General features: G+C 34.1%; 1 protein-coding gene across 1 annotated transcript in view; it reads right to left on the bottom strand.

Annotated features, from left to right (window-relative positions):
• Window positions 1-691: 691 nt before the first annotated feature.
• fam91a1 (family with sequence similarity 91 member A1) overlaps window positions 692-23,391 on the bottom strand; it is a 42,305-nt gene continuing 19,605 nt past the window's right edge. The window contains 14 exon segments of the mRNA NM_200441.1: window positions 692-2,139; window positions 2,943-3,012; window positions 3,778-3,901; window positions 5,760-5,867; window positions 6,127-6,264; window positions 7,737-7,809; window positions 7,905-8,018; window positions 9,825-9,959; window positions 12,764-12,912; window positions 14,385-14,514; window positions 17,226-17,312; window positions 19,777-19,886; window positions 20,030-20,139; window positions 21,988-22,100. Of these exon segments, the coding sequence (NP_956735.1) occupies window positions 1,954-2,139; window positions 2,943-3,012; window positions 3,778-3,901; window positions 5,760-5,867; window positions 6,127-6,264; window positions 7,737-7,809; window positions 7,905-8,018; window positions 9,825-9,959; window positions 12,764-12,912; window positions 14,385-14,514; window positions 17,226-17,312; window positions 19,777-19,886; window positions 20,030-20,139; window positions 21,988-22,100 (1,647 nt within the window). The 3' untranslated portion in view covers window positions 692-1,953.

The raw sequence follows: 23,391 nt of genomic DNA, 5'->3' as shown, positions 1-23,391 counted from the left end.
GGCGGTTCATTCCGCTGTGCCAACCCCTGATAAATAAGCAACTAACTCAAAATAAATGAATGAATGAAATGTGTTATGACTTATACATATTAACATTCAGTTCAGATTTTTACATGCACCACTTAGCAACATGAAAGGCTGCATAGAAGTAATTCTCCTTTCGTACAAGTCTGTATTTCTCAGTGTAAAAGTTTCATAAGCTGCAGCACGACTACAATAAAAATGGATGGGCTAGCCACCCGCAGAGTCAAATTTCCTCCTGTACACACATTTCTTGAAATATTGAAAGTTTCCGACTTCAGTTAGCGACCTAGTTTTAAAGAGCAAGTCTCCAGATAAAACCAAATTCAATTATTAAGCGACAAGAAGATTAATTATAAAACTAATGACAAAAGGCAAACCAGTACGTTCACTGGCCCTGCGCATACTGAGGCATGGAAAATAAAGACGACGAACACAAACTGTTGACAGGCATCATCAAATGTTTTTGTGTGTGTGTGTGTGTGTGTGTGTGTGCTATTCCTATGATGACATGCCCCATTTCAGGGCCTCGCTGCCCCCTGGTGAAACCCTGAATTTGTGTTGCTATAATAATTACAGTCACCGGGGAGCCGGCCTGCCTGTAGCCGAGCCATCAACAAGCTACAGAAAACAGCTTTGGAAATGAGAAACAGCATGCTAACACTTGTAATGGGTGTTTTTGTAACATATTTATTAGTACTCTCATATACTTTTTACATATTCATTTGTTATGACATATATTTTGTTTTTGGAGAATGGGATGGCGTGAGAGGGGAAATGTAACTTCTGAACCCATTTAATTACAAGAGCATGTTCACAGTCCCATCAAGTACACTACAACAGAGAGTTTCCTAAAATGCAGGGTGACTTTTTAAAACTATCGGTTTATTTATTTATTTTTTTTCTCCCTAACACTGTGACAGGATCAGGTACAGGGCCGGAGTACTTTTGGATCGTATCTTTTCAGGAAGGAATGGACAGGGGAAATAAAGAGATGAGGAGAAAACGGCGCACAATACACACAACGAATCTACACACTCATCATGCAGCACCAAGATCTCTAATCGGTCTTCATCATCATACACCACTATTAGGTTTGATTGGGGAAACACTGGCAGCACCTTCAGGGAAAAGGTCAGGCCACTGAAGGGGATTTTAATGCTGTGTTACTGCATAATCGCACAATAAACGCTAAACTTATACTGATATTCAACACACCTACGTACTGATGGATCATTGATGATGTTATTGTCACTACTTGAAGGTTTGTGTGACTGACTAAATAGTTTGGGAATGTTTTCAAACTGGCCTAGTGGAATAAATGCATACAGTAGTCTACAAATAACCAAATAAGGCATCCAAAAAAAAGTAAAATAATAATAAAAAAATCAACATAAAACATAAAAAGTTGGTCTTTGGTCTCAGTTGAAGCAGAAATAATGCTCTTCTGCTGACCAAATAAACCATAATCTTGATTTCCAAAATCAAAATAAACCTGAATGTCGTCCACAGGCTCTGTGCAAAAAGTAAACCTCATGTTTTCAAACCCTGCTGATTCAGTCAAGTAGTTTTTCTTTGTTTGTTTGTTTGTTTTTTTGAGATTTTGTGCAGTGATATCATGCATCGGGTCACAAAACATGACGATACGAGTAAGGTGATTTCATCCAACCCAAGATTGGTCCTATGTTTTTCGAAGCAAAGTCTATATACACGTTAAAAGTAATTTTGCAATTGGGTGAATGGGACGTGTGATTGAACCCATCAGGGTTTTTAGAGTTACTCAGGAATCTCTGGACGCTCGCATCCAGATGTAACAGCACTTGATTGCTGTGTGTGTGTGTTTGTGTGTGTGAATGAGTGCCACATGGTAACTCATGATGACGTACGTGAGTGGAGTTTGCTGTAGATCTGGGTTATTTGGAGGGTGGTATTTTATGTGGGCTGATCTCTCTGTGGGGCAGAGATGTGTAGTGAGGGCGGCGCTCGCCCGCTCCATTCTTTCAGCTCTCCGTCCTTGAAGAGCAGGTTGATTGCGGGGAGGGGGACGCCAGACTCTGCCGGAGGCTGACTCAGGGGACCCGAGACCCCGCTGTCAGGGTCCGCAGGCTGTTTTCCGTCCTGCGAGAGACGGTGAAAAATAGGAAACTCATAACACGTACAAAGAACACCTGACAGTGAAAAAATACTAGGCGTCTCCAATTCCTTCTGCACATTTTTATAGAGATTGCACTCTAAAAGAGCAATTTGTAGCTGATGAAATATTTCAGCACAGACCATAGAAATTTCTTACACATTATAGGGTTTCATTTGGTTCTTGCTATTTTAAGTGTGCCAGGTTTTCTGTGTGTGTGTGTGTAATACTGTACAACTGAATGACATCTTTGATGTAAGACACTGGCACTGCTAGTGTGTGTATTTATTCAATTTTCAAAAAACTAGATCACCAAAAAATTTCTTTCCTCTGATGAAAATAAAATAATAATATTTTAAAGAATGTTAGAAAGCAGTAGCCATTGGCAAACATAGTAGGAAAAAAGATACTATGGAAGTCAATGGCTACCAGTTTCCTATAATAATTTAAAATTTCTCCTTTTAAGCTCATCAGAAGAAAGAAACTCAAACAGCTTGTGTCAAGTTGAATTCAAACAAGTTGAATAAACCGTGAAAAATTTGTAATTTAGGGATAGTTCACCCCAAAAATAAACAAAGTTAAAATGCTATTAAAGACATTCCAAATGAATACATTTGTTAATTTGTTATTGTTATTCAGTTAAAACCCTTGTCTATTTGCATAAAAAATAGTGTAGTCCAGTAAAATATGCTTAACAGTCATTTTATTCTGAAAAGTGAGACGTAATGGTGGCTTTTCCACTGTTGAAACATGTTATATTTGTAACAGTATAAAATCAATGAGGATTTACCTGGAATGACTGAACAAAACTGAGAACTTTTAATGCTAGTTTTCGACTGGAATGTAGCAACTCTTGAAGACTGCAAAGGAAACAAAGTATAAAACGTATTATTTTAGACATTTAATAAATTATCAGACTTTCTTTTTTTTAAAGTGACTTACAAATGAGAAGAACAATAGAAGCAACAAAAGAGTAACTATGAGTCCCAAACAGTCTAACAGTGCTTAAAGCAAAGTTTTGATTTTGAAGTGATTGTTTGCCTTTGTATGATGGTATAACAATTTGTTATTTACATATATAATGCAAAATTCTGGAGAGCAAGTAAATCTGAAGTAGTGAGTATACATACTATGGGTCTAATATTTATTTAATCTGTAAATATTTACATCTATTGAAGGTTGTTGAAACAAACATTTAAATATGCCTAATATTTCTTAATGAATACATCCAAGGTATCATTATGGAAGAAAAAACATTGCTTATGTTAAAAAAAAATAATTTATTAGTGTTGATTGATCTTTGTAAAGTTACATTGTTAGTAAAATAAAATAAAATAATAATAATATTAACAGATACAGCATTTGTTTTAGTAACATACTAGTAAATGTACTAGTAATGTAACATACTAGCTCTTTTTGCCACTCTTATTAGTACTGTACAGATAATGGACAGGACTGGGTTTAGAAAGTAATGTGCAGAATTCAAATATTTTTCTCCAGAAAATTGAGACACTATGAGCTCTGGTGCCCTTTATAGCTCTGTATGCCAGAGCATGTCTGCAAACACAGTAATTTTAAAACACTCTTATGCGCAGTAAAAATGAGCCATTTGTTCTGGTAGTCACCTGTCTTTGCTGCAGAGTTTGTGGGAGACGATCCTCTGACACACTTTGCGGTTTAACTCAGAGCTGAAGAGAGGCATCCCGAAGCAGAGCTCCAGAGGAACCCACTCATCCTCAGTGGACGATGCTGAGACAGTAAAAAATACAATGAAATTAAGAATAAATATTTAAATGAAATTACTTACTAGCCCTCAGAACTCAGCTTTTAAATTAGGGCTGTCAATTTAACATGTTAATTTGATTAACTAGATTTTTGGAAATATGAAGTGTAATAATTTGTAATACCTGTGTAAGTCTCTTACAGTTCATACAGCAGATTGGTGACGAACATTATGTTATATTGCACAAAATATATACATACATACACATATTTATATATACATACACACACACACACATATACATATACATATATATATATACATATACCTACACACACACACACAAACACACACGCATATATATATACTATATATTAGTAAATAGAAATGCGAGCGTGAAAGCTGGCATACGCAAAGTTTTTTTATACATGAGGCCCCTGGTTTTCGGCTGTGCTCCTCTATCTGCTGTATTCTCCAGTCCAGAGCTTCTGCATTTTAATATATGTATGTATGTATGTATGTATGTATGTATGTATGTATGTATGTATGTATGTATGTATGTATGCATGCATGCATGTATGTATGTATGTATGTATGTATGTATGTATGTATGTATGTATGTATGCATGTATATATATATATTTATTTATTTATTTATTTATTTATTTATTTAATTATTTATGTATTCATTTATTTATGTTTGAATACTTTCTTGTTTACTTTTCTGGTTTGTTTACCTTCTCAATTGACATTTTCATTTAGGCTACCCTTTGAGTTTAATTATATAAAGTTAACTATTTTATATAATCTTAACATAATCTAATATAATCTATAACTTCATTTTATACTGTTTTCTTATAATAAGATGTGTACTGTATGTATTAAATGTGAAATATATAACAAAAACAATTGATTATATTCATTTGTGTGGCATTTTTACACTTCAAAGCTTACACATACTGTTGTTAAATTAAAAAAGAAAAAAGAATGAACAATATTTAATATTAAGCAATACAGGAAAATTGTTACTGCTTATCCTGTATTCTAGGCAGTATTGATAGTCTGCCAGGAAAAAAGCATTTATACATGTAGTTAGAACAACCGTCTCATGGTTGCTGAAATTCACACGACAATGTTGCTACAGCCTTCTCACATCTTACAATTCTACATTGTAAAAAACGAATTGAGCACGTAAGTGTAACGTTGTACAGACATCGCTACAATATAAATGTGTTTGTTGGGATATGTCCGAATTTATAGAGTTCTAAAAACAGTGTGCGAGAAGTATCCGGATGACCTACAACTTCTGGCGATATTCTGAAGTGTGTATTCGATGGATACTATGCTATCCCATGATGCACTGCAAGAGAATCATGAATGGGAGTGAAGCGATGCAACTGACACAAGTTGGTTACGTGATCATGACAAAATGGCGGATGTAGTATGGATGTAGAGTTCCATTCATACTACTCACATTCATACTGTACAGAACGTGCTTCTCTAGCGGTCGAGTAGTAAATTCAAATTCAAATGCTGTACCTACTGAGTAGTAGGCGAATTCTGACACAGCCCCTATGTTATGGAGCAGCAATAAATGGTCTGTAAATACTGATATACCAATAAATTAAAAACAACTCTCAGTTGAATTAACATTTTTCTTTCTAAAAGGAAAGTAAAATGTCTACGTTTGCTCACATTTATCACAATAACAACTTTAAATTTTACTCTTGTGGGTAATTTCTCAGCTGAATATAATATGCAGTTAATTAATTGCAACACTGTATATGTAATTACATTTGGAAATGTAATCGATTGACAGCCCTAGTTTAAATCCACTCCTCTTGTTTCTTTCAAAGAAATCTGCAGATTCAGCCAGAGACCTACCTTCTGTTCCCTGCTTCTTACCGCCATCTCCATTATTCTCCTCCGTCACCAACTCGAAAGATTCATTGCTTCCATTGGCATCCAGCACTCCGCAAAGCTCAGCGTCTCCTGCGAGCAAAACAAAGCCAGTGAATCTCAAGGTAGCGTTCAGGTTCCACTCTCATTAGTGATGCAATCAAACATGCGGCCTGCAATTAAAACATTCATTGAATAAGAGAAAACACTGCTGCTGAGATTTTGAACTGGTTGCTCTCACTCTAATCTAATTGCAGCACTTATCAGTGGCTAAGCCTTAGCGTGGAAGCCTGTTTTTATCAGGCCTTGGTTAAATGGACGGTGTGGATTGAGAAGAGGCTCTCGGTCGCACCGTCAGCATCACTGGCTCGTCTGCGATGTCTGTTGTTGTGGTTCAGCATGGTGATGTAGCCACACTGGTGCTCCAGATCCACTTTGTCCCGCAAGATCTTAAGGGCTTTGTGCGCACACATATTGGAATAGGAGAACTCTGGGAGAGGGGACACAAATCAGAGCGGACTGTTAGAATGGCTGGGCTTTTACAGAGCTTTTTAAAATACATGGCGTCCTTTTAGAGATCGCTTTCCTTCAGGAGAGACAAAAATGGTTTAGTTTGTCAATTAGTTTTTTAGGGATCATAGAGAATATTTTTTTGTGTGTTCTAGTGTTTGTTTTTGTTTGATCAAATGACATGTCTTTACTGTATGATTGTACTTTTAGAGGTGTATCTGAAAGGCATATGAAGTTATTTGCTCTCTGGTTAAATTTTGAGTCCTTTTCAATTATTTCCCAAATTATGTTTAACAGAACAAAGAAATTTTAACAGTATTAACAGTATTTTTTAACAGTATATATATATATATATATATGTGTGTGTGTGTGTGTGTGTGTGTGTGTATATATATATATATATATATATATATATATATATATGTGTGCTTTTCCAGATGTTGAGATTGTTTAAGTTTTTGACTATTTAGTCACCAATATTAAAACCAAAAAGATGGTATCTAGTTTCCTTCTTTTCCCCTCTATCAATTTTATTAATTATTATCCCTTTCCTCTTCAAACATTTATTCATTTAGTTATTTATTAACTGATTAGTTCATTTATTTGTTGTTAATATTTGTGATCCACTTTTGTAGTCCATTTGGACCAGAGGTAGGCAATTCATTTTTCCAAGGGGCCACATTAGACTAGATTGTTTAAAACAAAGAATTTTTTTAAACGATTCAATAAGCATTTATAAAAGCTCTAAAGTTTAAATAAGAATCAATTTTACCCAAAAATTATTTTATAGACCAGCATCACAATATCAACTTCATATAAATGCCACAGGGTTGTTTGTTTGATTGCTTCACCTTAGTTAGTTTATTTTTATTTATTTATTCCTTCCTTTATATTTTTTTGTTCAGTGAGAGAATTCCCGCCTTTGTTAGGCTGAACAAGTGCCCTAAAGACCGGTTGAATGTGAGGTGGATATGTGATGTAATGATCATCACTAAGACAGGATCTGTTTCTGGATTTGTTAAGTCGTTAATCTGAGGTAATTAGTCTACCTTTATTACTGTCTAATGCCATAAAATGAACAGGTCTGATTTGGACCCATGTCACAATATTCCTAAAAGTTGTTTCTTATTGACTGCATTTTGAAAGCACATTATACATTCATCCTGATCATCCTGAATAACCATATCACAAAAAATAAGAATGGCTGGACTGATCAGAGTGACATCAAGACATCTACAATTACATAGAAATACACAATTTTGAAAAGGTAAGGTCCATATGACCTTATTGATGTGGAAATCTTCATCACTTGTTTAGTCCATTAAAGGGATAGGTAACCACAAAAAAATGACAATTGACTCACTATTTAAGCTGCTTATACTGTATACCCTAATTTAACAAAAACCTTGTCCTATTTGTGAAACTGAGCCTATATGTATAAACAGATTTTACCTCCTTTAAGGTCTTCCTCGTCAAATGGGAAGGGGACATGGACAGTCTCACCATGTCCATGCATGCCATGACCCTGAACAGAATGAGAAATGTTGCTGTTTTGGTATGTTTAAGTAAAATATTATGTTTGATTCTGAACTTAAGGGGATTCAGAGTCTCCTCTGTTACCTGAATGAGCACAGCAGAGTGGGTGAGGGCATCATTTAGCATTGTTAGCACATTGGATGATGGGACAACTCCGGGATCATGACCCCATGATGTTATAAGCAGTCGATCATAGGCCTGAGTAACATGCAAAATAATTATAAAAGCATTGTTTCGTGTTAAAATTTGATTCATGTAAAATAAACATGGTAATTCTTTAGAATAGCCCATATTGACTTTGGGTTTTCATTGATATTCTCCTTAAACTTAGGATGTAGAATATGGTCATCCAAAATAATGTATTAATGTGTGCTTTAGAATTACAACGATTTTACTAACTGCATTGAGGTTTTATAAAATTTTCGGTCAAATAAATTAAACAAATTCTTCCAATTCATTTATTTACAATGAACAGAATGTGCTTAAATATTTTAAGGAATTTGGCAGGTAATGAGATTTGTATTAAATCAGATTTTATTAAACTTGGAATCATTTTTATTTTTTATTTTTTTGTAAATACAGAGGAAGAGCAACATTCCCATAATTATGAAAAAAACAATAAAATAACAAGACGTTCTGACTATTTTTTTTCTTTTAAAAATGTATATAAAATGTATCTAATATTAAATAACTATTTGAATATTTTTTAAAAGCTCAATTTAAATGAACTAGTATTCAACGACTCACTTGTTTCATTACTAAATGAATCAGTGCTTTTGAATGAATCTTCTGAATGAAGGTTCAGTAACAATAATTTTTTTACAGCTGCTCATCGCCACCTATTGGCATAGTTATGTAACTGCTACAGCACTTATTTGAAGCTTTGTGTAACTTTAAATTCAAACTATACAACATAATCCCAGTATTTATTAGATTTTTTAACAGAAATAACAATACTGTCCGATTGAAAAAATTAAAGATCAAAAGCTGTTGCTAGTGACAACTCACCTCTTATGGAAGTACATCCCAGTAAATTTTCAAATCGCAACACTCATCTGTAATCTACCGCGCAACACAGAGTAGGCGCACACTCCAATTTGAAGCACAGACAGTGTGACCGTCCTCCTCGGAACCGGATGTCGTGACCGCAGTTATCACTGCTGCTCCAGTCTTCTTCGAATGGTTCGTTCAGATACTCCAGGCAGCCGAGTGGTATCATTTCTAGTGGTATTTCTAACAAAGGACGTCCTGGTCCTTTAGCCCTCTTCTTCATAAAAACCTTGGTGGTAACTTCAATTAGGTAAGCAACAACCACAACACTGATTGTGCTGTTCGATTAAGGCCACAAACTCATTTAACGTGTCCGAAATTAAACAAATTCGAAGTAAAAGGAAATCTGCATTGGATGAGCTGTCATCAACCTGCTGCACAAGTGTCAAATTTGCTCCACAATTTCACCAATTAACTCCTTTTTTCAAAGTCGACTGGGAGTGATGTCACTTCAAAATACAAACACACCCAATAAAATAGCCCCTCCTCTGTCATTTGATTGACAGATTTAAGTGTAGACATCGGAAATTCAAATGCGAAATGATATGCGATCACATTAGAGTTTTGGCCGGTTACATGCACAACACGGAGAAAAAGAAAAAGCAAATGAAGCAATTAATTTTGCTATTCAGTTATGTGAGGCCCATTGCTCGTAAGACATGGGAAATGCATCTGCAAGTAGACTTTGCTCCTTCATTTGAAATGTGGTAGTCACTGCGCATTTGCGGAATTGCAACGGTAATGCGGGATTTGCAATTGCATTTGAAAATTGATCAGGATTTACTTCCATACTCTCTCTGGGTCAAATGCGTATTTAAATATATAGCTGTAATCATATTTGTCAAAGATTTTATTAAATTAAATTTAAATGATTAAAAAAGGTACAATTCTAATGTGCAATAAAGTGCAAAAAACAAAGTATTATAAAATCAGTATTTGAATGCTGACGCCAACCTGGAAGATGTCTGGCAGCTTCCGGAGCCTGGAGCCCTTGGACAGCAGCAGTGAAGGAGGGCCTTGGCCAGTGACCGAGTACAGGTACAGTTTGAACCAGATGGAGCTGACTTCAGGAATGGCTGGACCAATGTGCTGAAAGAAACGTCATAAAACTACTTCATCGTCTTTATAGTAAAGGTGTGAACCTACACTGGTCTTACTGGTTCAGTTCAGTTACAATTATCATGCCATCGATTCGGTTCATTTTGATATCTCGTGCATCACAGTGCATTGACAATGCTTTCCATGCACAATTCCTCCTGTTGTCCACAATCTGTTTTATAGTCTGCTTCTTTGTATTCCGTACTTTGTTTGCCATAAAGTGCTTTGTGCTGCAAGATTAAGTAACTTTAAATCTTATGCCAGGTTCTGGATCCTGGCGTGCATCTTTATGGTGGCTCTGAATTGCCAAAACACCTCTCAGAATGTTTATCACAAAGGCAAAAACCCAGAAGATTAAACACCCTCTGAATTTTATGGCAAAATTTGGAGGCAAATATGACTGATACATGAGGTAGTATTTACTTTTCAAATAAATATTTTTACTAAAAATGACAATTTCCTCAACATCTACTCACACTTAAGTGATTCTAAACATTTATTAAATTATTTCTTCTGTTAAACACAAAATAACATATTCTGAAGCATGCCATTGACTTCCAAAATATTTCTTGTTTCTACTACTGGATGTCAATGGCTTCCTTTTACTGACATTCCTCAGTATATCTTGCTATATGTTAAACTGAAGTGCCTAAAGGCAAGTCATTTCACTTGGCTGTCATCTTTGAAATGCCTCTCGGGCATTCTGCTTGATTAGGGAAAAATCTAATTCTCCAAAATTGCTTGCCAAGCTTACGATTAAATTTCATGTTAGGAATCAACTATAAAATTTAAACAACAACTCTGTCTTTAAGTTTTTCTAAATGTTGGAATCACACAAAACTCACATCTTGTCCGAGCCCCTCCCCCAAAGAATTGTCAATCTATAGTGATCATTATTGGCTCCTTTACTAGAAGGCGGGGCTTCATTTTGACATCATTGATGACGCGCGAAATTCAAATGGAGGGCAGGAAGTGATACTTCTACATAGGAATCGCTATCACAACGTCAAAATATTTCTGTTTTAAGTTATCAACAATTGGTAAAATTGCCCATAATAAGAAATGCTTTTATAGCTTTTATAGACTTTGGAGGAAAAAGTTCAAGAAACTGGCTGAAAAACAGAAGAAAATGTGGCATGTAATAAACATTTATTCATAAATTTTTTTAACAATGTAATTTGTTGACAATATAATTACTACGGCAGTTTAATTCAAGTAATTATCTATAGTATGCTTCCAAACTATAGTATTTCTATGGGATTTTTTATGCAGCACAATAGCTTATACAGTATCTACCGCCTTGATGACAAGCAAATATATTTTAGCTCAGTAGAAAACTCGGCCCTCTTCATCATATAAAGATCGTCCCTAACATATAACATGTGGTTATTTTCTATTTAAATCTTGAAATATGGTATAATTCGCCAAAATATAGACTTCCCTAATGTCTCCCATTAGGTTTTTTACTTCCTGCCCTTCATCTGAATTTCGAGCGCTACCAGATCCACGTGATTGCAAAAAATCTATACACCGTTACACTTTTTCCCATTTAAAACTATACGGTGATATGTCTTGTGTATTCTATAGTCTTTGATTAAGCATTAGAAAAAAACTGGAAAAATTGGAACAATTGAAGAGCGAGTAAAAGATGACAGAATTTCAATTTCGAGGTGAACTTTTTTTTCTAAAGCTGCACGATTCTGGCTAAATAATCGCAATTTCTTTGCCAAAAATAAAGATCACAATTTTCTAACGATTCTGTAGATGTAAAATAAAGGTTAATATGAGTGGACTAATATTATTGTTTTTCTCAAACATGTGGTAAAACAGCAATAGGCTTTATGTAGCGGTACTGTTGGTTAAAATGCTAAATTTTGTATAGACTAGGAATGTTGGACTTGAACAGACTTTAGATTTGTCCTGGTCATTAATGCTGATGATAATTCTGATGTTGAATTATTATCTTTGAGACATATGCTTAAAATCTGTCACTGATGTGATTTTCGTGTATACAGGAGACTGGGTGGGTATTTTTGCATTTCGGCGGGTTTTGGATACTTTTTGGGCTGGAATCAGTCAGCTACATCTGTCAACACTGTGTGCTGGCAACACTGTGTGCGCTTTCGGTTTCATTTTCACTGCTAAGAGCGGTTCACATCCCGCGCGGCTCCCAAACGATCACTCTGTGCCACAAACTGAATGTTATTTACAACTTTATTACCTGGTATTCACAGCTTATGCAGGTTCTGTTCACTAAAGTAAACTTCATTCAGAGGCGCGCGCACGTCCGCCCTCCCTCCCTGTGGTAACAGCTGACGGTCAGCTCACATCACGTGTGATTTTTGGGGCGCAAACAAATTACATGAAGACAGAAATTACATTTTTGAGGTGAATTATATCTTATAAATACAGCATGTGACTCTTTCAACACCATTTGGAGGTGTCCACGTTACTGAACAACGTATGTAAAACAATGTGAAGACTTGTGTGGCCACCATTGCTTCTCTCCTGTGAAGTGATGTATACTTTAACTAACCCCTAGGATAAACGCTGACCTTATTTGTGCTTTCAAACATTCAAAAAAACATTATGGAAATGCATAAATGTAGTTGCTAGCCAATTTATACACGGTGCATCTTTTATAAAGAACCCCAAAGGCAAAGAAAGACCTATTTAGCTTGAATCATACTCTCAAGAGGACAAGCACAGAGTGAGCACACAGTCCCGTAAGTCTCAGCAGTCGCACATCACTCTCTGTGGGTCTGAATACAGTCTCGTGGGTGAACTGTGGATACCTGAGGTGTGCAGCTGCTGATTGGCCGGATCTCGTTGCTGAGTGGAGCCATAGAAACTAGCAGTTTGTAGTTCTTGTTCAACACGCGGCTGCAGGTGGCGGGATCCAATCCCAGCAGGCTTTCACAGCGGAGGAGGTCCAGTGGCAGGCCTGATCACACACAGCAGTGCCAAAGAGGACGGGTGAACATGTGGATACTTGTACCGGTCCATAATTGAAATTAAATTTAATTCAGTAAAGAGTGTGCAAGTGATACTGTTTAAAAAATAAGGACATGGATAGTGAAGCGTGTTAGCTGACATGCCAAGAATTCGTAATTGGATGTATGCATCATTCATCGCATTAGAATTTCAATGAAATGCTTGCTGACATTTAAAAATAAAACATACAGTGAGGAAATTCTAAATGAAATTCTGAAAAAAAAAAAAAAAACTTAATCGTGCAAAGTTACATGAAAGAAAATGCAGAAACGCGTGTTTTACACACTGTTCTTTAATAAATTTACAAAAGGAAGAATACATTTTTTGTTTCTTTTACGTTAAACTTAAAAACCATGTATTTGTTACTTTAAATAAAATAAATAACAAATAAGGTACTCATTTAGCTATTTCCAAAGGAGAAATTTCAGATTTTCATTTCTTTTAGATTAAAAATAAAATTACCTAAAATTTGAAGGGAAAACTGTAATTACATAATGTCAGTGATAATATAATATTAAAAAAAATCTGAAATTAATGTTTTACACATTGCATTGTTTTTACTAAATGTAAATAATAAATAAATATTATTTTTAGTATAATCACCAGTGTTTATGTACAGTTAAATATACAGATTTCTAAACATAGTAGTTTTAATAACTAATTTCTAATTTATAATAACTGATTTTTCTGATCTTTGCCATGATGACAGTACATAATATTGTACTAGATATTTTTCAAGATATTAGTATTCAGCTTAAAATATAATTTAAAAGTTTAACCAGGTTAATTGGGTTAATTAGGTAAATCAGGGTAATTAGACAAATCATTGTATTGACCTTATTCTTCACGTATGAGCGGGCGCAGTCATTTGAATCTCTTTGGCTTGAGACTTCCGGTCTCGTTCACTTCCATTCATTTTTAGACGTTAAAAACAGCTATTTCAACTGCTTGATGTTGCAAACTGATATTTTCCTATTATATTCTTGTACTTTTTCTGTATAGTCATGAACATGTGTGTTTGTAGAGCAAGTAGTTTAACAGTTTTCTGCCATTTATTATTCCTAGTGATTTCTCCCATTGGAAACCAAATCGGAAGTTCTAAAACAATAAAAAAAATGCAAAAACGAGCGCACTTCCACATTTAAATACTGAAATACTGTTAAAAATTCCTTGCTCTGTTACACTTACAAAATTTGTGAAATATTTGAAAAAGAAGAAAAATATTTGCAAGATGATACTTCTGATATTTCTGACTTCAACTGTATGTGATACAGTTAATAAATAAAATTAAAGCATTTTTAAATGACATGTTTGTTTCAATTAAAACTACGTCATAAAAGTGACTAATAATAACAAATAACCAATGTCAGCAATATTATGATTTTTAACACAAATAAAATGCCCTCAGATACTAACACATACCTATATTTGGTACATCAGGGCCCTGGTCAGGCGTGAGATCTTTGTTGTAGCGCAGAAAGAGTATTGTGTTCCTGAGGGTCAGAGCGTGGTCAAAATATCTCTGAGCTTCTCCTTCAGCGGTGCTCTCCACCTTATAACATAAAAGCATCATCATCATAGTCATCATCATCAACTCTGGCACACACAGACAGTCATTAGGCCTGTAAGTGAGAATATGTGCACAAAAAAGAGAAAAAAAGCAAAAGTCTGAGAGATTTTAAAGGCTAGCAAAAACAGTTTTTTCATGCACTTGCCAATTATTGTATATAATTTTTATAAAAACAATATTTTATTTTACGAAAAAAATCCACAATGCATTTTTGTGGGGGGTTTTTATTGGCACTTTCTCAATTTGTGTCTGAAATTCCAATTACAACACATATTTTTAAAGGCAGTTTTCTCAAAATGAGTTTATAAAAATAAATCTCGTCTTGAGCAACAATATTTTTTCAACACATTTGTAATAACGGATTTATTTTATCTTTGCTATGATGACAGTAAATAATATTTGACTAGATATTTTTCAAGACACTTCTATACAGCTTAAAGTGACATTTAAAGACTTAACTAGGTTAATTAGGTCAACCACACAGTTTAGGGTAATTAGGCAAGTTATTGTATAATGATAGTTTGTTCTGTAGACTATCAAAAATGATATATATAGCTTAAAGGTGCTAATAATTTTGTTCTTAAAATGGTGTTTAAAAAATTTAAAACTGCTTTTATTTTAGCCGAAATAAAACAAAAAAGACTTTTTCCAGAAGAAAAAAATATATTATCAGACATACTGTAAAAATTTCCTTGCTCCTTTAAACATAATTTGGGAAATATTTAAAAAAGAAAAAAATAATAAATTAAAGGGGGGCTAATAATTCTGACTTCAACTTTACATGTACAAATACTTAGGTACTTAGGGCTGTATTTTTATTTCAAACAGTCAATGAGCTCCATTATTTGGACTATTTAAAGGATATCCTTTATATAGACAGACAGAGAACACAAAGGAAATAAAAAGATTTGAATGTATGGCCTCTTAGGACTTCCGTAGATTGATTTAATCTGTTTATAGTCATTTTATTCTACAATGAAATCGAAGAAATAGTTTGCAGTATTTTTATACAGAGTTATAAAAGGAGATTCCCCAAATCCTCTATGTAAAAACTATAGGTGGACATAGATACATTTTTTTAATCTAGATTAATCTCACTGTAAACTTGGAATTAATCTAGATTAAAATGGCTCATTTGAATTCTGCCGAAGGCATTCAGAATATGTGTGCTACCCAAATAATGACTAAAAGTAAGTCTTAGAGAACAGGTCTCTCAAGCCAGGTGCCGCATTAGAAAATATTTTTTTCCAAAAAGCATCACAAACTGCTTAAAAAACTGTTCTACTGTGATAATTGGTGATGAAAATAAATTATGTTCAGTAAGATGTACTTGTGTTTACTAACTGTTTTCACAGTTAAACATTCATTTTGAACTGTAGGCCTACATAAGCTCAAAACAGCAATTTTTAATTACCTTAATCCGACTTAAGTCAAAACTAAACTGAATAGAAATGGAATTAAGACATATGGAGTTTGCAGATATTAGTGGCATTATTGAAGTAAAGACCATGATTAAACTATTACCGTCATGTAGGACTTTTAACACAAGATCAACACCTGCAGTGAAGGACCGCACACACATCGCAAAATGCTGAAGTTTTTTTCTTTCCATTTGGCGTGCGTTATTAAATTCCATAACACTCTCACCAATCTTTACCCCTTATTTGCCTCTAATACCCCAGTGTGTCACAGGGGCATGAATGTAATTTTTATGAGTGAATGTGAAACTGCAGTTAAAAAGTCACCCAAAATTACAAGAAACTCTTCCACTTCAAGTAAACACCTTAATTAAATTATTGTCTATTAAGGCAAATAACTAGACTACCGATGTCCATGTAAGCGTAGTCAGTAGTGTCTTGAAAGTAAGTGAAAGATCCAGAAGGGCATCCTGCTTATTTGATTCAGAAGGGCAATTTTTTTGTTAGATGGCTCATCGGTTTGACTTTCATTCATAGTCATTCACTTTAAAAAGCACCCGGTCCATTTTATTTGTATATGTTTTACTCAAATGCATAAACTCTACAGGTGTCTGATAGTTAGATGTGGAGAAAACATTAATCAGATTCATCCATGCATCCATGTTAGCGCGTCACGTTTGATTCGGTAATTTCACAGTAGGAATACACACAGGTTCGAAGACTTGCCACCTACAGTGCACTTTGGCCAGGTATACATTCGCGCTAAAATATCAAGGTGAAAGTTATCATAGCTTGCGTAACGTAAACCCAGCTCCCAACCTAACTTTGAGAAAAGATTAACGATGATATTTTTTTATTGCCTCGCATTAACGCAGCACGCTAACGCTGATAAAGGCCCACCACAAGGAAGAACCTTTAATTAATGTCAAATAAATAAAAGAAGAAATTTGAACCTGACTCCATCCATTGATTGGATTTCTGTGCTAGAAATGTGCTAGCGATTCATAATGGAACCAATCAATTAGAGAAGTAGACGATAACTATTACTTTATGTTTATACTGTATTCACCAGCAGCATCTTGCCGCATGATAAGAAATGCAACAGCCTTTATGCTTTTGTGTGTATGAGAGATGAGAGCAGTGGCAGAGTGAAAAATGTGTGTGTGTGTGTTGTATAATCAGCCCCTGGCAGTGGCCCCTTTCTATTTCAATACAAGATTGTCTGTCCACTGTGTGTCCCTCAGTCTCTTTTGTGTCCTGTAATAGGGGTATTACCTTCTCCAGCTCCATGAGGAAACTGTCCAGGGTCTCATCAGACAGCTTGCCCACCTCAAACATGGTCACGGCGTGACTCTTCAAGTTCTGACATCAAAAGAACCACAAGACATGCTGGCATTTTTAGATCACATATCATATATTTAAATATATCTTTGATCACATTTAAGACAATCTCGGAAAAGCCTTGAGTATAAACCAGAAAACTGATTTTACTTCAGGAATCAGATTTAATGCTGGTGACTCAACGCGGTACTAAAATTGTTATGTGCACGAAATTGAATTTCAGTGCTTTCGTTCTCAGAGCAGACGATCATTCACTACGCTAAACACCCTGTTCTGCTCTTGTTGCTATAGTGCAGTCAGATTTAAAACATTGTGGGTTTTATTTTTCTTTAGTTTATGCTCATTAAATCAGTATATTGTATTATATCATTGCCAATATTGAATAATTAATTGACTTACCAATTGTTGTTTTCATAATGCCTTTGTTATTATGCAATGATCATTTAAAGTCAATTTAAACCATGTAATAATGCAATAAATGTAATATTTACCACATTTTTCAAAATAAATATCCATTTTTATAAACTTTGCATTTTTCAATGATTTGCATTTTGATTTTTAGTTTTTTCTTAATGGTATAAAACAGTGATGGCCAACCCTGTTCCTGGAGAGCCACCTTCCTGCAGATTCCAGTTGCTACCCATATCAAACACACCTGAACCAATTAATTAGGACCTGAACACCACGTGATAATTACAGGCAGGTGTGTTTGATATGGGCTGCAACTGAAATCTGCAGGAAGATGGCTCTCCAGGAATAGGGTTGGCCACCCCTGGTATAAAATGTTAATATTCAGAGTGACACGGTGGCTTAGTTTTTTTGGCATTTCTATGTGGAGTTTGCATGTTCTAACTGTGTTTGCGTTGGTTGCCTCCGGGTGCTTCGGTTTCCCCCAGAGTCCAAAGACATGTGCTATAGGTGAATTCGGTAAGCTAAATTGTGTGAATGAGTGTGTATGGGTGTTTCCCATTACTTGGTTGCAACTGGAAAGGCATCCACTGAAGCGACCCCTGATGCATAAAGGGACTAAGCCGAAGGAAAATGAATGAATGTTAATATTTACTTATAACATTAGAAATTAATTGAGTTTTTGTTTGTGTTTGTGTGTGTCTGTAAGATGATGATGATGAGACTCTTAAAAACATTTAATTAGATTTTTGTGATGTATTTATATATTGTGTGGCATTTAAACCTGTTTGATAAATTTTCTGACACCTGTATTCATAGTATTTGAATTATATATATATTTAGTGTTGTGATTCCTAAATTTATTTGTAGAATTCCAATTTTTTGTAATGTTGTGCTTCATTTGCAACAATTAAAATAATACATTTTAGTTCAATAATATTTAATAATTAATTTTCATAATTCCTACAAACAGTTGTAGCATTTAGAACATTTATTTTTGTTTTGTGATGCTTAATTTCCTTCAGGGTATCTGCAGGTTTCTAAGAGTTTTATTTAAGACTTAAAGACCTTTTTAATTAACCACAGAATGAAATTTAAGACCAATTTTATAGTAACACAACTAATGACCACCCTTAACACTTAATTATGCATATATAAAGTGTGAAAAACTTCGAAATAATAATGATAATAATAATAACATTAATAATACAAAACAATCTGTTTCACCAAACTACATTAAAAACACTAACAAAACATAATTTTTTATAATGTCAATAACTTATGACTATTATTCAATTAAATATAACAATATTTTGTATGTATAATTTTTCATTATTATTTTATAGATACTCATTTTATGATTTAGTTTGATCTTCCTTCTTTTTTCTTCAGATTAGTGTCTATTTCAGAGGTCACCTAAGCGCAATGAACCACCATCTATTCCGGCATATGTTTACCAGCCGCAACCTGGTACTAGGAAACACCCACCCACACACTCATACACTATGGACAATTTAGTTTATTTAATTCACCTATAGCACATGTCTTTGGATTGTGAGGAAAACCAGAGCTCCCTGAGGAATCCGGGGAGAACATGCAAACTCCACACAGAAATGCCAACTGGCCCTGCCAGGACTCGAACCAGCATCCATCTTGCAGTGAGGCAACAATGTCAACCATTAGTATTCTATTGGGTTCTGACAAAGACAAAGACTATAAATGGACTTTGGTTCCACCTATGTGGTTCTGCTTGATGATATATGAGGAGATTTAAATAGATTTCAAAACGATAACAAAATCTTATTTGGGGTGTCGGTTTGATTTGCCTTTTAAGACTTCTGAAATGTAGAGTTAAGACATTTTAAGACTTATTAAGGCCTTATTTTTATACTCAGGCATTTAAGACTTTTTAAGGGTCCTTGAAACATGAAAATCTATTTACTTTAGCGTTTTTGTGCTGTTGTGATGCCTAAATTTAATTTAAAATTTTAGGATAAATCTTCAGCGGAAGTTAAATGTTCCAGCTTACATCCTGCTTTTAAAAAGAAATCCTTAAATGAGCGAATGAAACACTAACCGGGGAGAGATTGCCCATCATGAGGAAGGCAGTGAGGGTGGAGTCGAACAGAAAGGCGATCCTCTTAGTCGGAGCCGCTGGGATACTCAAACTGCTCACGCTGGCTGTGTCTAGGGCACAGGGGGAAAAAACAATCACACACTCAATTGAATCCTCATTATGATGATTTATGTAGTGACCGGAGCCTGACTAATGTTTAATAATGCACCGCCGCTGTTTACATTGTTTATCATTCAGTGAGCCCATCTCTCACCCTGATCCTCCAGGCTGGTGGTGTCTGTATCAGTGGCCGAGGAACCTGCCTCCATCACTGGACTGCCACCCTCCCACGACAGCAACATCTTCTGAGGGTCCATAGTGCCCCTGGAGAAATGATAGACTCTCAGTTATAAAACACTATAAACAACAGACTGGAGCTATGTTCGCACTATGGTGTTTTTGTTTTACCACAGCATTTTAAAGCCATCCTCATCCATACTGCCATATTTAGGTTTTAGAAAAAATCCTCATACACATTGCATGGTGCAAAAGAATACTTGCCAGGAGCTAAAAATGTCTGAGCTATAAAATTATAGTGCAACATTTTTGCCAACGTGCAATTAGTAAATAAAAATGTATTTTATTTCACATTAGATCCTTAAATTAAACTTTCTACTTGAATAAACATGCTTTCTATGTATTTAAAATCACTTCTACAAATATAATTTGATCTGGATATCAAAATTGGACACCAAATAATTATTCATATAAATGAATAAAATCATCAATAGCAATATGGAAAAAATTAAAGCAATACAAAAAAATGAAAATATAGAAATATATGGAAATATAGAAAAAGTGACCATCTCGGTTTCTCTGAATTTATTAGATAAGGATGTGAGTACAATATAAATTTTTGTTTTATTCTATAAAAGATCTCATAACATTTCTTCTGAATTTCAAATAAAAATAATTTTAAAAATTAAAACAAAATAAAATAAAATAAAGAGTAAAATGAAAATTAGTTTTACTCAAATAACTATAGAGTAAGTTTTCAGTACATTTTCAGAAAAGTCTTTTTTTTTTCAAAGCTGTTTGTATTAAAAGCGATTCTAACCATTCTATTTATTTCTCACTTCAAAGAATTCATCAGAAAAGTATTATTTTTTTGCCCGCCCTATTTGCACAGAAAAACACCAGGTCAGTGTCCACTAAGACCAACCATGTTTCTTTTAAATTTAAAATAAAAATATTGTAATTAAGAGACCCTTTTTTAATAGGGGTCACTAGTAGTGTGTCTAAAAAAATTGTTGTTTTTGTTTTTCATTTACATTCATAAGAAATGTCATAAGTAGTTCAAAATAAAATAAAAATGAAATAAAATAAATTAAATTAAATTAAAAAAATTAAGATTTAAAAATGCAATTCAATTAAAAATAAAATAAAACTAAAATAAAATATATTAATAGTAAAACGAAAAATGTCATTAGTTTAAAAAATTAAAATGGAATAAATTTAATTAAATAAAAAAGTTAAGAAAATAAGAAATAAGAAATATTAAAAATAAAATTAAATATATTAAGAGTAAAACAAAAACTGGCATAAGTAGTAAAAAAAATAAATAAAGATGCATTAAATTAAATTAGATTAAATTAAATTTAAATTTTAAATTTAAATAAAAAAAATTAATTTAATAAATATGTTATTAAATTAAAAATAAAATAATTAAGAGTAAACCAAAAATGCCATAAGTAGTTAAAAATAAAAATGAATTAACTTTGATTTAAATTAAAACAAAATAAATAATTCTTTTAAAAAATAAATTAAATTAAATGAAAAAATTAAGAGTAAAACAAAGTGTCATAAGGAGTTAAATAAAAATAAAATTAAATTTGATTTAATAAATTTAAAAATATGACAGTAGATTTTCAAATGGTCTCTTTTTTCATAGCGATTCTAATCATTTTAAAAATCTATATTTAATTCATTCAATCTTCATTTGTACTCACTTAAATGAATTAATTAGAAAATTAACAATTATTGCCAAGCCTATTTGTATAGTGCACCAAAAACACCATGTCAGTGTCCACTCAGACCAACCATTTAAAAGCTCAGTACATGAGAACGGCTCGTCTGCCTGAGTTTGAGTTTCCCACAGTTTTGCTGATTTCTCAAAGATTTCTCAAGAGTTTTAAGAGCCTATTTATCAGTGTCAGGTGTGTGATTTCGTACTTGAGTCTGTTGACCGAAGGCGCACTCTTCCATGAGGGGTGCAGCTGGTCTGGGCTGATCACCTGACCCTTTTTGATAGCAAACCCCAGGCGACAATACATGGACACTGCATTCTGGAAGACAACAGAGAAACATTTTTGGTGAAAATTATTTTTAAAATAGCTGTGATTATTGACAACTATAATAACATGCCACACCATTAATTTCATCGACTAGTCTCTGAATTGCATTTGGAAAGCCTCCAGACATCTTCATGAATAATCCATAATGGTATCGGAAACAGCTTTATGATAATAAACATTATCACAGCAGCATCTTGCCAAAACACCATTTCCATTTGGCCTTTTCACCTCACGACAACAACAAATGTGAAATCTGTTGCATCTGACTCAGTCGCTAAGGTTATGAATACATATTCCCTTCTTTTTTTCCAGAGGTTATTCTCCATGTGGGTCTAGGCGAAGTGGAACAGAAAAGAAAATTGCCGTACTGTCACATATAAAGATAAAACTCTGTCGGCTCTTGAGGAAGATTGAATGGTACTGGAGAAAGTAGGTCAGGATTTCGGCTCGCACTGCATTCCCTCAGTGTGATTGAAATTATGATGAGAATAAGAATATCTATATGTTATGTTTTTTGGTAAAGCTTAAAAAGAATGGTTAATTTAATTACTAAAATAAACAATGAACGGTCACACTTTACAATAAGGTTTCATTAGTTAACGTATTTACTAACATTGACTAATTATGAACACCATTTAAACAGCATTTATTAATCACAGCTTAACACTTAATAATGCATTATTCACACCCTATTTAGGCTGGCTTGTGATAGCCAACCTATTGAAATCCTATTTAAACTTATTATTATTCTTCTGAGAAAAAAATTCTGTCTGTATCTCCTCCAAGGAACTCAGTCTAGCCAGCAGCCAATCACTGATGGCCTTTTAACTTTTTAGCCACACCCTAGCAACTGCCCCATAGACTGTCATTATAAAGGCCCAGATTGATATCTTCGTGCTGCAGTGTTATAGAGACATGGGGGGATATATATTATCAGTTTAAGCTGTCAATCAACTCCATAGCAACAAAACAGACTAACCTAACAACCACATAACAGCAGCTATATCTTAGCATCAGAACATCGTAGAGAAGTGGGAATTGGCTCGTTTGACTCATGCTAGCACACCGTAATTCTTGCATGTCATGCTAATAATGATTAACAATGCTTTAACATACTAGAAATGCTAACTAAACATTAAGGATAAGATATAGAACACCATTTTATCTATCTATCTATCTATCTATCTATCTATCTATCTATCTATCTATCTGTCTATCTGTCTATCTGTCTATCTATCTATCTGTCTGTCTGTCTGTCTGTCTGTCTGTCTGTCTGTCTGTC

This window comes from Danio rerio, chromosome 19 (assembly GCF_052040795.2).
Source record: "Danio rerio strain M-AB ecotype USA chromosome 19, GRCz13ab, whole genome shotgun sequence".
NCBI lineage: Eukaryota > Metazoa > Chordata > Actinopteri > Cypriniformes > Danionidae > Danio > Danio rerio.
Note: the sequence above shows the minus strand (reverse complement) of the source record. Positions and strands in the feature narration are given on the sequence as shown.